The sequence below is a fragment of the Chelon labrosus genome, assembly GCF_963514085.1.
Source record: "Chelon labrosus genome assembly, chromosome: 13".
Lineage (NCBI taxonomy): Eukaryota > Metazoa > Chordata > Actinopteri > Mugiliformes > Mugilidae > Chelon > Chelon labrosus.
In genome coordinates, this window is record NC_140346.1 from 29,679,025 (window position 1) to 29,692,664 (window position 13,640).

Genomic DNA, 13,640 nt, shown 5'->3' on the forward strand with positions numbered 1-13,640 from the left:
GAGGAGGAGGAGGAGGAGGAGGAGGAAGAGGAGGAGCTCAGTGTAAATAAAATATTCAGTTTCAGTCCGTCTAGAAATGATGCTGACGTTATTCTGATTATTTATTTTGTGATACTGTGAGGAACAATAATCTGAACCAGAGTCCATTCAGAAAACGAGCTGTTGAAGATGTGTCAAACCAAACTACCTGTTATCTTTAAGACTAGTTTATTTCAAACTGGTTTTGTTTTAAATTATATTTATTGTTTGTACTCTTTAATTAATATTTTCAATCAAATAAGTTTATTTGATTTTATATTTATTTTATTTATTTCCAAACGGCCCTAACCTATGATTAATTAATTAATTAATTAATTTCTAAAACTTTAAAACCAGCGAAACGTCTTGGTGACGTCACCAGGTGAGCCAGCGGGGTGTGTTTGTTTTTAACTCCAGCCGGAGGAGGAAGAGAGCTGTGCGGGCGGTGATTGGCTCAAAGTTGGCAGCTGGTCGCACGAGCCACAAGCCTTGGCCCCGCCCCCACCAGTGACAAATGGGAAAGCAAAAATAAGTTTTAAAAAAAACTAACAAACACCAAAGAAGAAGAAACGTAAACAACAAGGAGGAGGAAGCAGCAACATGGCGGAGCATCGAGGAGCCGGAGACTCAGCCCCGAGCAGCCCGTAACATCAGCCCGGGGAACGGCATGAAGCAGCCCGGACTGCCGCGGGCATCATGGCCGCTGTGAGCGCCAACGCCCGCGGAGTCATGACGGATCGAGCGTCGGAGCCGAGCGGCCGGTTCCTGGCTCCGGGAGGCGGCGGCGGCGGCGGCGGCTGGAAGGGACACATCGTCCGGCAGCTGAAGCACCGGGACCGGAGCCAGCACGCGATGTACCAGGACCTGATCCGCTTCTGTACGGCGACAAGTACACGTCTAACTCCGCTAACGCCCCGTGAGGAGGCTCGACCAGAGTCCATTCAAAAATCTGACACTTTAACAGTTTAACACTAAACTCAAGGCGCTGAACAGGAAATCACAGCTCTGGCTTAAAGCCGAGATTTTTAAATGGAGTCTGGTTCAGAGAAACTTTATCTCTCACACGCATGATCTAAAAGTTAACACTAAAAACACAGAGTTAAGAGATAAGAGTCAAAAAGGTTAATTAAGATCAGATATAACAGCCTCATCTAAAAGCTGTGATTTCTTAAATGGAGTCTGGTTTAGACAGAATCCTGGCTTTACACCAAAGTCTTGTCAAAGGGGAGATTTTATTTGTAACCAAAATCCATTCAAAAATCTGTCAATTTAACAGTTTACTGTCTAGAATGAGTTCTGAGATCAACAAAAAGATCATAGGGAATATAATGATTTATAGGTAAAGTGTTCGTACTGAACTTGATATCTAGTAGAAGACATGATGATAAATAAAAGAAACAGGTTGAATCCAGATAAAACTCACGTCAAGTGACTTTGGTGCAGAGAAACACCAGCAGATATTACAGCTTGAAAAAACGGCAAGTAACATTTTATTGCAGGAAACAATAAAGTGATCATGAGTCAACAGGCATGTTAAAGAAATGAGTGTTTTTTTAATGGAGTCTGGTTGTCCTCCACGATTCTTCAGTGTTTATGATCAGACTCTAAATACAGAGTTCCTTATTTTGTTGACATTCAGCGACAGGAAGTTGTCAGAAAACCAAAACCACCCGTTGCTCCACTTCCTCTGAACACTGACTCATGTGTGACTGATCATCATCTGCAGACGTGCGTCCAGAATTAAACTTGACTGTTGATCCTGAGTCTTAGACGTGTCAGATTTTGAATGGACTCTGGTGTAGGTTTGACTGATCAGGTTTCTGTTTGCAGACTCTCAGCTGCTGGAGAAAACCAGTATGGCCAAAGGAATCCTGAGCCGCGCTGACAGGTAACTCACCTGAACCCTGACACAGTTCAGCCTGCAGGTAATCAGGATGCTGAGGTGTGTTTGTTTTATGTATTCAGACGTCCCGGTGCCGACAGCAGCTCCCTCTCGTCTCTGCAGCATCGGATCAGCCAGGTGAAGAAGACCAAAGGAGAGGTCAGAGAACACACCTGTCCTCATGTTGTTCTGTTGGTCTGAAGGTGGCGCTAACTCACAGTCAAGCTTTGTTCAGGAAGCCCCGCCCACACCATCTGATTGGCCCGTCAGTGATTCCAGTCATTTCTCTTTTCTCTTCATCCTTGTTGATCAGGACTCTCAGTCGTCCTCTTCATCAGCTGAAGCGTCTCCAGATCCACCAGGTCTCCTCGTCCAGATGTTGGAGTTGGGGACGAGCCTGAACTGATTCTGATTCTTAAACTGAGTTGATCTGTAACTGACCTGGAGTCTCTCTGTTAGGAACTGACTCTGCTCCTGCAAAGATCTGCCGGGCCAATCAGATCATTTGTGGGCGGGGTTTAACGTGATGATGGACAGACGTAGTAACAGTAGTCACGTCATCTGATTAGTTTCCAGCTAACTGTCTGTGTGTCTCAGCTGGCCTATCAGGTGCTGGAGCTGCAGCAGCAGATAAAAATCAAAGAATGTGTTCTGGAGGAGCAGCATGCCAGGTGAGTGCCACACCTGAACTCAGGTAGGAACTAGTTCTCAAAGGAAACCTTACGGGTTAAAACGTTTCTGATCAATATTTAGATATTGATCCATGTTGGTGTTTTCAGACTGCTGCAGGAGGAGCGGCGGCTGGCGGGGGCGTTTGGTTCTCGTCAGGAGCTGCAGGAGCAGGTGGCGCAGGTTCAGGAGGAGAACGGGGCGCTGAAGATAAAATACGACGCCCTCCTGGAGCGACAGAGAGGGGCGGAGTCTAGACTCAGGGAGGAGAAGGTCAAAGAAGGACACCTGCTGGACGACATGATCCACCTGAAGGAGCAGGCCGCCGCCCGCATGAACTACCGCAACGAGCGCAAGTCCAGGTTCCTGAACGCACCTGAAAGCACCTGAACACACCTACACCTCAGCGTACCCAAACACACCTGAACGCACCTTAACACACCTGAACGCACCTCAACTTACCCAAACACACCTGAACACAGTTGAAGCACCTGAACGCACCCTAACAACTCACCTGATGTGTCTTGGTGTTTCCTTCAGAGCTCGAGAAGCCAAATTGCAGAAGGAGCTGCAGACAGCTGCCAGGTCAAAGGTCAACATTGACAGGTGAGATGGTTGTTGCATTACTTCCTGTCTCTTTCAGAATAAAGCTCCGTGTTAAGACTTTGTCGTTGTTTTTGTCTCTCAGTTCGTCCAGCGCTCCGACGTCCAGATCAGCGTCACCCAAGAATCAGGACGAGTCGTCAGAACGAAGCCAGACTCGACTGTTCAGGTGTGACTCACCTGTACATAAATGTCTTCATTAAATGATTTTAACAGGTGAAATGTTTCACAATAAAAGTGAACCTTTAAATGAAACTCTGTCAGGTCGGCGTCGGCCACGTCACCGAGGATCTTCTCCTCCATCAAAGGCCTGTTTGAGTGAGTCCTGATTTATTGACTGTAGTAACAGCTGGTTTTATTTAATGAATGAATGAATGAATGAATGTGTGGGCTCAGCAGGAAGAGGCGTGGCCACTCTGTCTGCAGTCTGCAGGAGGATCTGGACTGTCCAATCAGAATCTGTCTGTCCGCCAGAGTCCCTGCCAGAGCTCTACAAGTACTGGTAATACACACTACCACTAAATATACACACTAGATACCTCCACTAGGTTCTGATTGGTCCCCCCTCACCCCACGCCCCCCCCCCCAGGAGGCCCATGAGCAGGACATTAACGCCGTCCGGTTCAGCTCCAGCTCTGACCTGTTGGCCACCGGAGGAACCGACTGCATCATCAAGCTGTGGGAGGTCCGAGCAGGTGAGCCGGTCTCAGGTCGCCTTGTTAACGTCAGGTGTTAATTAATGACAGGTGTGATGACCTCACTGATGATGTCATTACCAGGTACGCTGACTCACAGAGGGTCTCTGTACGGAAGCACGGAGGGAATCACCTGCATCGAGTTTGACAACACGGTGAGTACTGATCCTGATCCTGATCCAGATCCTAATCCTGATCCTGATCCTGTTCCTGATCCTGATCCTGATCTTGATCCTGATCCTGTTCCTGTTCCTGATCCTGATCCTGACCCTAATCCTAATCCTAATCCTGATCCTGATCCTGATCCTAATCCTGATCCTGATCCTGATCCTGATCCTAATCCTGATCCTGATCCTGTTTTCAGGGTTCCAGGATCCTCGCGGCGTCCTACAACAAGTCGGCCTTGCTGTGGCGGCTGGATGACTCTGTTCCCAAGGTAACGGTGACAGGCCTTCCCAGCATGCACTGGGCTCAGAGCTGTCTGATGAACCACTTCCTGGTTCCAGTTTGAATCCGGTTTGAATCCAGACTGACCCTGTCTCTGTCTCAGGTGACTCTAACGGGACACAGCAACAAGGTGACAGCCGCCAGGTTCAGCAGCTCGTCCCAGGTGGTGACAGGAAGTGCCGACCGAACCGTCCGACTGTGGGACCTGCAGAGAGCCGCCTGTGAGTCTGAGCTGGCCTCTGATTGGCTGAGCACATCTCTTAAAGGGACAGGTCACTGATAGCTGTGGATGGAGCTTCCTTCATCTATTGGTTAACATCTATAGACTGTATAAAAAGTGGACGCCATGACAGCTCCTCCTGGTGGCTCTGGTCCTCTAAGGTGGACGTTGTCTCTTTAAATGTCTCAGGTGTCCTCTAAGGTGGACGTTGTCTCTACAGGTGTCCAGCTGGTGGAGGTGGGCTCCTACGTCAGTGACCTGGTCTGCTCTGAGAACTGTATCATCAGTGGACACTTTAACAGAAAGATCAGAGTCTGGGACACCAGGTAGGTCCTCATCCCTTCATCCCTTCATCCATTCATCTCCTGATCCCTTCATCTCCTGATCCCTTCATCCCTTCATCCCTTCATCTCCTGATCACTTCATCCCGTCATCTCCTCATCCCTTCATCCCTTCATCGCCTGATCACTTCATCCCTTCATCCGTTCATCCATTCATCTAATCATCCCTTCATCTCCTCATCTCCTGATCACTTCATCCCTTCATCCCTTCATCTCCTGATCACTTCATCCCTTCATGTTTTCATCCCTTCATCTCCTGATCACTTCATCCCTTCATCTTTTCATCCATTCATCTCCTGATCCCTTCATCTCCTCATCTTTTCATCCCTTCATCTCCTCATCCCTTCATCTCTCATCTTTTCATCCCTTCATCTCCTGATCTCTTCATCCCTTCATCTTTTCATCCCTTCATCTCTTCATCTCTTCATCCCTTCATCTTTTCATCCCTTCATCCCTTCATCTCTTCATCCCTTCATCCCTTCATCTTTTCATCCATTCATCTAATCATCTCCTCATCTTTTCATCCCTTCATCTCCTCATCCCTTCATCCCTTCATCTCCTGATCACTTCATCACTTCATCTCCTCATCCCTTCATCCCTTCATCTCCTCATCCCTTCATCTCCTGACCACTTCATCCCTTCATCCCTTCATCTCCTCATCTTTTCATCCCTTCATCTCTTCATCCCTTCATCTTTTCATCTCCTGATCCCTTCATCCCTTCATCTCCTCATCTCTTCATCTCTTCATCTCTTCATCCCTTCATCTCCTGATCTTTTCATCTTGTCATCTCTTCATCTCTTCATCCCTTCATCTCCTGATCTTTTCATCTTGTCATCTCCTCATCCCTTCATCTCCTGACCACTTCATCCCTTCATCCCTTCATCTCCTCATCTTTTCATCCCTTCATCTCTTCATCCCTTCATCTTTTCATCTCCTGATCCCTTCATCCCTTCATCTCCTCATCTCTTCATCTCTTCATCCCTTCATCTCCTGATCTTTTCATCTTGTCATCTCTTCATCCATTCATCCCTTTATCTCCTCATCCCTTCATCTCCTGATCACTTCATCCCTTCATCTTTTCATCCCTTCATCCCTTCATCTCCTCATCTTTTCATCTTTTCATCTTGTCATCTCTTCATCCATTCATCCATTCATCTAATCATCTTTTCATCTCCTCATCTTTTCATCCCTTCATCTCCTCATCCCTTCATCTCCTGATCACTTCATCTCCTCATCTTTTCATCCCTCCATCTCCTGATCACTTCATCCCTTCATCTTTTCATCCATTCATCTCCTGATCCCTTCATCCCTTCATCTCCTCATCTTTTCATCCCTTCATCTCCTCATCCCTTCATCCCTTCATCTCCTCATCTTTTCATCCCTTCATCTCCTGATCTCTTCATCCCTTCAACTTTTCATCCCTTCATCTCTTCATCCCTTCATCTCCTGGTCCCTTCATCCCTTCATCTTTTCATCCATTCATCTAATCATCTCCTGATCACTTCATCCCTTCATCTTTTCATCCATTCATCTAATCATCTCCTCATCTTTTCATCCCTTCATCTCCTGATCCCTTCATCCCTTCATCTCCTCATCCCTTCATCCCTTCATCTCCTCATCCCTTCATCTCCTCATCCCTTCATCCCTTCATCTCCTGATCACTTCATCCCTTCATCTTTTCATCCCTTCATCTCCTCATCTCATCTTTTCATCTCTTCATCCCTTCATCTTTTCATCTCCTGATCCCTTCATCCCTTCATCTCCTCATCTTTTCATCCCTTCATCTCTTCATCCCTTCATCTTTTCATCTCCTGATCCCTTCATCCCTTCATCTCCTCATCTCCTCATCTCTTCATCTCTTCATCTCTTCATCCCTTCATCTCCTCATCTTTTCATCCCTTCATCCATTCATCCCTTCATCTCCTCATCTTTTCATCCATTCATCTAATCATCTTTTCATCTCCTGATCCCTTCATCCCTTCATCTCCTCATCTCCTCATCTCTTCATCCCTTCATCTCCTGATCACTTCATCCCTTCATCCCTTCATCTCCTCATCCCTTCATCCCTTCATCTCCTGATCACTTCATCCCTTCATCTTTTCATCCCTTCATCTCCTCATCTCATCTTTTCATCTCTTCATCCCTTCATCTTTTCATCTCCTGATCCCTTCATCCCTTCATCTCCTCATCTTTTCATCCCTTCATCTCTTCATCCCTTCATCTTTTCATCTCCTGATCCCTTCATCCCTTCATCTCCTCATCTCCTCATCTCTTCATCTCTTCATCTCTTCATCCCTTCATCTCCTCATCTTTTCATCCCTTCATCCATTCATCCCTTCATCTCCTCATCTTTTCATCCCTTCATCCATTCATCCCTTCATCTCCTCATCTTTTCATCCCTTCATCTCCTGATCACTTCATCCCTTCATCTCCTCATCTTGTCATCCCTTCATCCCTTCATCTCCTCATCTTTTCATCCATTCATCCCTTCATCTTTTCATCTCTTCATCCCTTCATCTTTTCATCCCTTCATCTCCTCATCCCTTCATCTCGTCATCCATTCGTCTAATCATCTTTTCATCACCTCATCTGGTCATCTCTTCATCCCTTCATCCCTTCATCTCCTCATCTTTTCATCCCTTCATCCCTTCATCTCCTCATCTTTTCATCTCTTCATCCCTTCATCCCTTCATCCCTTCATCTCTTCATCTTTTCATCCCTTCATCCATTCATCACTCTTTCACTCTTCTCTCTGTAGAGCCGGTAGAATCCTCTCTGCTCTGATTGATGCCCCTGACACCCCCTTATTCTCCCCTCCTGCCCAGTTTCCATGGCAACCCCCTCTCCCTCTGTTACCTAGCAACACAGAATATCCCCCACGCCCACCGACCCCCCCCCCTCGTCTTTTCAGAGCCAGAGCGAGCAATGATTGACAGCTCTGTCCTCCAATCACAGAGCAGAGTGAAGGTGGTTCTGTTTTTTTTCTTTTTATTTATTATTATTATTATTTCTTTAACCAGAGTCAATGAAATAAAACCGTCATTTAAGGTATGATCGTGTCCTCTGATTGGTCACAGCCTCGTTTAAATGTTTTCAGTAGATTCAGGATCAGTTTCTTCCGTGTTCGTCTGCAGATCAGATCCTGTAGTGTGTGATGTGTAAAGACTCGTCCTGAACAAACCACTTGTTTTCTTCAGCAGTCAAGTCTGAGATGTCTGAGTTTCCTAGCGGCCCTTGAACGCATCAGTGTGATTGATAAATAAAAGCAGGTAGCGTCTGGTCTCCTTCAGGGTCATGAGCTGCGTTCAGGAGCATCCTGCTCAGGGGAAGGTCACCTCGCTGGACCTCAGCTCAGACCACCGCCAGCTGCTCAGCTGTTGCCGTGACGACTGCCTCCAGCTGGTTGACCTGAGGAGGTGGAGCTACGACCGGATGTGCTACAGGTGAGAGACACGAGGACATGAACGTGTTTGTTATGAATCAGTTTCCTGTTTGATTGGCTGATTGGCTGATTGGCTGATTGTGTGTCTCAGGGCGGACGGGTTTAAATGTGGCAGCGACAGCACCAAGGCCGTGATCAGGTGAGTCGACAACACAACTCACAACAACAATCATTCATTAGTCCTTCTTCACATCAGAGACACTTTTAGTCAAACGTCTCTGTTTATATTCTGGTCCAGTTGGAACCGAATAAATGTTCATTAAATGTGAAATAAGACGGTCTGAGCTCCTGCCTGAGAAATAAAATATTAACGTTGTCAGCTGTGATGGTCTCTGGTCCGTTGATGGATCCGGTTCCTCCGTCTAATCATCTGATAGAAATCTGTGTCTGTGTCAGAAAAGAGAGAGATGATGATACGTAGTGTGGTTCATTTAGCTGCAGTTTCCATGACAACGGCAGGACCAGGATGCTTGGTGTGTGTTCACTGACACTGAATATATAAATGTCATGTGACGTTATGGGTTTAGTTCCCGTCACGTCCTCCACGTGTCCAGATCAGAACAGATGTTTGAACCAGATGTTCTCTCCTCAGTCCAGACGGCGACTACCTGGCGGCCGGATCAGCAGACGGTGCTGTTTACGTCTGGAACGTCTCCAACGGCAACCTGGAGACCCGCCTCCCTGATAAACACAGGTAAGAATCAGCCAATCGATGAAAAGGATCAGCCACAACCAGTCTCTGTCAGGTTTAATAGAAACACCAGAGGACCCAGACTGGTTCCCAGAGGAACTCCACATGTTCTTAAACTCTTTGTCTCCTCTCAGTTCGTCCATCAGCGCCGTGGCCTGGTCTCTGTCCGGAGAATACGTCGTCAGCGTGGACAAGAGTCGGCGGGCCGTCCTCTGGAGCGACATCTGATTCAGCCAATCCACAGAGAGGTCCTGTTGTCAAGCCACCCCCCCAGAAAAACCCAAAACAATGCACCTTAACTGAGAAAAGGAACCGATCTGAGAACATTTGATGTCTGTGGGTCGGTCTAAAGGGAAACTTTCTGCTCGCTGCCATTTTTATTTTTACTTTATGACGTAACTGGGAACTTTAACACAGATATTAACAAGGGAAACAGTTTAATTCTCTCAACTTTAAGCTTTTTGAAAACAAGAAACATTTCTGAGAGGACATTTGTGTCTGAAATGTTCCACCAAAGGTTTTAGGAACCAATGTCAGAGATTTACAAGGAACTCAAGGTTCCCTCAGAACTTTATTATCCACCACAGTTTATAACCCCAGGAGGGTTTATCTGATCAGTCAGCTGATCATGTCTGTTTACTACCTTGTTGTTGTGGTTTACTAGCGACTGATTCCTGTTCGTCTTCGTCTACGGTTCTTCTGTCAGGTTCTCTCTAAACTAAATGTTTTCAGGCAAAGCTTTTGGAAGATGGTGGACAACATTCAGTTGTAGGTCCTCCTCAATCTGGAGGAACAACAATCTCAGGAACTTGTTGTGACTGTTTAGTCTTTGGATGGAAGATAGAAGTTCCTGGGGCCTTTTTCTACTGCAGGAGCCTTTTCTGGAGGAGGTGGAACTAGATCAGGGTCCAGGTTTTTAGTAAAAGGACTTTGGAGAAAACGTTTTATACAGAAGAACGCCGCCGTCCGTCCTGCCGCCGTCGTCTTTAACACATCTGACCGCCGTTGTGGCCAGAGGCTCTAAGAACAAACTCAGAGTCAGATATTGAGTCGGTTTGTCTGGGTGTGATTCTGTAGTCTGACTGATCTTGGCTCTCAGCGCTGGATTTACATTTAAAAGGCGTCGGCGTTAATCCGCAGTTTGGCCTCTGGCTTTGAAGAGCGAAGTCAGCGGCTTCAAAGAGAGAAGTCGACGGCTGGAGGCTGAGAGAGACGAGTGATTTACATCCGTTTATTACCAGAGTCGACTCTTAGAGGATATTAAACGTTACAGGAAACATTTTCTCCTGATGCCAAACCCATAAACCACCAAAGCAGCAACAACAATAATCAGCTGTATTTATTTAAGAGTGACATTTAAAATACACTCCACAGGATTTAAAGGTCTTGACTAAAGAAATAATTCTTTATATTTGTCTTTTAAACTAAATCCATGAAGAAGTTATTTATATTTCCACATATGATTTTTGTTTCGTATCATATTCGATGCGTCAGGTGTTTATTGATCATTGTTGAACCTTTATTTACCTTTTATTTGACATTTAGTAGAAACATCTATTTCAGGTGTTCTGAAAAACTAAAGTCTGTTGTCTCTGACGTGGTAAATATATAATATATGTTATAAAGGTTATGATTTAATTGTGTTAGGACGACAAAACACAAAAATGACCAAGTGAAAAATCTAAAAATTCCACTAATATGGAATAAATGAATGCATATCTTAAGATGATATTTTGAAATTTAAAATAATCACTTTAAATTAGAAAAACTGGCATCATGAAGGTAAATGACCAAATACAGCTGCTGCATCATATCTGATTTTATTACAACATAACGTATAAAGTAAATATTCACATTTAAATATCCTGAACAACATAAATGACCAAAGATTTCGCTTAAAACAAACTAGAAAGTCCACAAAGGCGGCCATTTTGGAAATGGCTGCCAAAAGCTAGTGACTGCAGAGCCTGGATCAGTCCACCAGGGGGCAGAGGACCAGGCTCAGATTGTTTACAGCAGCTTTTTAATGTAAATAGTGATGATGTTGGTGGAGCCTCAGCAGCTTCCTCCTTCAGTCCAATTGTTTTCTTGTTGGTTTGGTGAATGAACTGGATCTGTGAGTGGTCGTAATGTTTTGGCTCAACAGAATGGCGACACACAGCTAATAAGCTAGGAGTTCGTTGACTCCTGAGCGTTGTCACGTAGTTGGGCCGGTCCTGGTCGGTCCTGGTCGGTCCAGGTCAGTCCGGGTCGGTCCTGTTCGGTCCAGGTTGGTCCTGTTCGGTCCAGGTCGGTCCTGGTTGGTCCAGGTCGGTCCGGGTCGGTCCTGTTCGGTCCTGTTCGGTCCAGGTCAGTCCAGGTTGGTCCTGGTTGGTCCGGGTCGGTCTGGGTTGGTCCAAGTTGGTCGTGGTCGGTCCTGGTTGGTCCGGGTCGGCCCTGGTCGGTCCTGGTTCCAGATTCAGTCCAGAGAACTGATCGTTGTCTCTTCACTGAGGAACTCAGCTTCTAGAACAACAATAAACAAAATCTAAATGAAGTTTGTGCTCAGTAGATTTTTTTATTGATCTGATCCAGCGGTCTGAGGGTTAACGAAGCTTTTTATGTTTAGTTGTGATGCTGTTTTTGTTTCTTGTTATTTATTTGGTGAGATTGTGGTCAATTGGGACAAATGGATTTGATGTTTGTTAAATGATTGAAGATGTTTTAATGACTGTCATCGGTCCTGAGCTCAGAGACTAAACACTGGTTCAGAGTCGTTTTATATCTTAAACATTGGTTTAAAATGAATGAAGTACAGAGGAGCTCCAGGTTGATGGTGGGCGTATAAAACACCCAGCTGAGATCCCAGAGTTCACACCCAGACTCTGACGGTGGTTTAGATCAGCTACAGCCAGGAAAGTTGTTCTGGTGTCGGGAACTGATTCTGCTCCGGGCCAATCAGATCATTTGGGCGGAGCTTAATGTGTAACTGGGATGCAGTTCTCGGGTGTCTTCATGTAGCCAGATCCCAGGAGTCTGAAGTTCATATACTTGCTTCGTTTTCATCCTCCCAGAGTTTCCCTGTGAATTGTGGGTAATTGTTAGTCTGGATATGACTCTGGATTAGTTCAGGTTTAGAGAAGTTTGTTGATGTTAAACATAAACGTGTAAAGATTAAATCGTTCAAACTAGAGAGACTAAGAGTTAGTTTTCATGTCTGGACTCATGTGGATCTGAACCTTCAGCTGTTTGTCTCTGAGCTCTTTGACTCGAACAGATTTTCTGTTTCTAACAAATGAACAAAACAGTTTCCAATAAACTGGTTTCTGACCGTCTGTCCTTCATCGTGTTGCCTCTTCTTCGCTCCAAGGCTTTTTATTTTTTATTTTTGACAAACGGCTGAAGTCTCTGCGTCGATGTTTTAAAAATACGAGGTGATGATGACGAGGAGGAGAAGGTTCGACGCCGGAGGCTGCGTCGCATCGAGGTCATTAAACAGGAAGCAGCTGCTGCCTCCAAACCAACCGACCACACATACACCGGGACCACAATCAAGACCAGTGGTTACAAACTTCATTTTCTTTCAGGAGAAAGAAGGTTAACCCTCAAAAGACAAAAGACAGATGTGTACATCCTCCATCAGCTCCATCAGGGTTGAAGGTTTTCAGGGAGACTGGAACAGAACCAGAGCTACAGAGGAACGAGATGTAGTTGAGAACGTACGTTAGAGCATCATCTGCGTATAAACTGATATAAACATTAAATCATGTTGAAGCATGTAGTTAAAAAACACAGAGGTCCTCATCCAGAGCCCTGTGGTACACCAACATCTGAACATCTTCTGACTAATAAAACTCATCATCTCAGGTTCATCTTCATCACAATCTAAATTCTAGACCAGGAATTACAGCACTGTCCTCTATAGAAACTGTCCGTCTACTTCCTGGTATTTCTAGTTTGGTTCAGACTCTGAAATTAAAATTAAAAGAATAAGAGTTTGATTTAAAATGCAAAAAAAAAAAAAAATATATATATATATATATATATATATATATATATATATAATATTAAACCAGTAAATAATCCTTTGGTTCTTTCATCTATGAAACCAGAAGTTAAGGAGAAACTAGTGGTAATTAGATTCAAGAAGAAGATCTATCTATCTATCTTATCTCTGAATCTGGAGAAGAACCAGCTTTATTTAGAGCTGAACACAATGATCCATGGACCATAGAGACCTGGACCAGTGGTCACCATGGAGACTACTTGATGGACCAGAGAGACCTGGACCAGTGGTCACCATGGAGACTACTTGCTGGACCAGAGAGACCTCCTCAGGAGAAACAAGATGAAGACTGAGATTAAGTTTAGACGACACAAGAACAGAAAGGTTTATTTTAATTGTCTTGTTCTTTGATTAAAGAAAACATTAACAGTTGTTTTTCCAGTTTTTGTTTCTGGTTTTAAAACCAAAGCGGACGTGGTGATGGACTGTAACAGTGGTCATACGTCATCTGAGCCGTGGAGTTGAATTAATTTACAACTAAATGGAGAAGCCAGATGTTTAGAGTCCAGCATCAAGATTGATGCAACAATTCACGTCTCTGATTGGTTGGAGGACTGTCCAGGTGATGCAGGGGTGTTTTTCCTCT

The 13,640-nt window shown here is 45.0% G+C and overlaps 1 protein-coding gene across 4 annotated transcripts; it reads left to right on the forward strand.

Moving 5' to 3' along the window:
- The first annotated feature begins 522 nt into the window (after positions 1 to 522).
- Positions 523 to 12,322, forward strand: atg16l2 (ATG16 autophagy related 16-like 2). 4 transcript variants are annotated; one of them, XM_084559379.1, is made up of 18 exons: positions 523 to 895; positions 1,849 to 1,906; positions 1,984 to 2,059; positions 2,498 to 2,571; positions 2,680 to 2,931; positions 3,110 to 3,175; positions 3,258 to 3,341; positions 3,437 to 3,490; positions 3,569 to 3,674; positions 3,762 to 3,867; positions 3,952 to 4,022; positions 4,232 to 4,303; positions 4,418 to 4,535; positions 4,755 to 4,860; positions 8,167 to 8,319; positions 8,410 to 8,457; positions 8,911 to 9,012; positions 9,144 to 12,322. In XM_084559379.1, exons 1-18 carry the CDS (start codon positions 715 to 717, stop codon positions 9,235 to 9,237), a joined length of 1,821 nt encoding a protein of 606 aa, XP_084415505.1. In that variant the 5' UTR covers positions 523 to 714; the 3' UTR covers positions 9,238 to 12,322. The 4 variants fall into 4 exon arrangements, with proteins under 4 accessions (XP_084415505.1, XP_084415506.1, XP_084415507.1 ...); XM_084559380.1 differs by having other exon boundaries at positions 3,572 to 3,674; XM_084559381.1 differs by having other exon boundaries at positions 2,510 to 2,571.
- Positions 12,323 to 13,640: the final 1,318 nt, after the last annotated feature.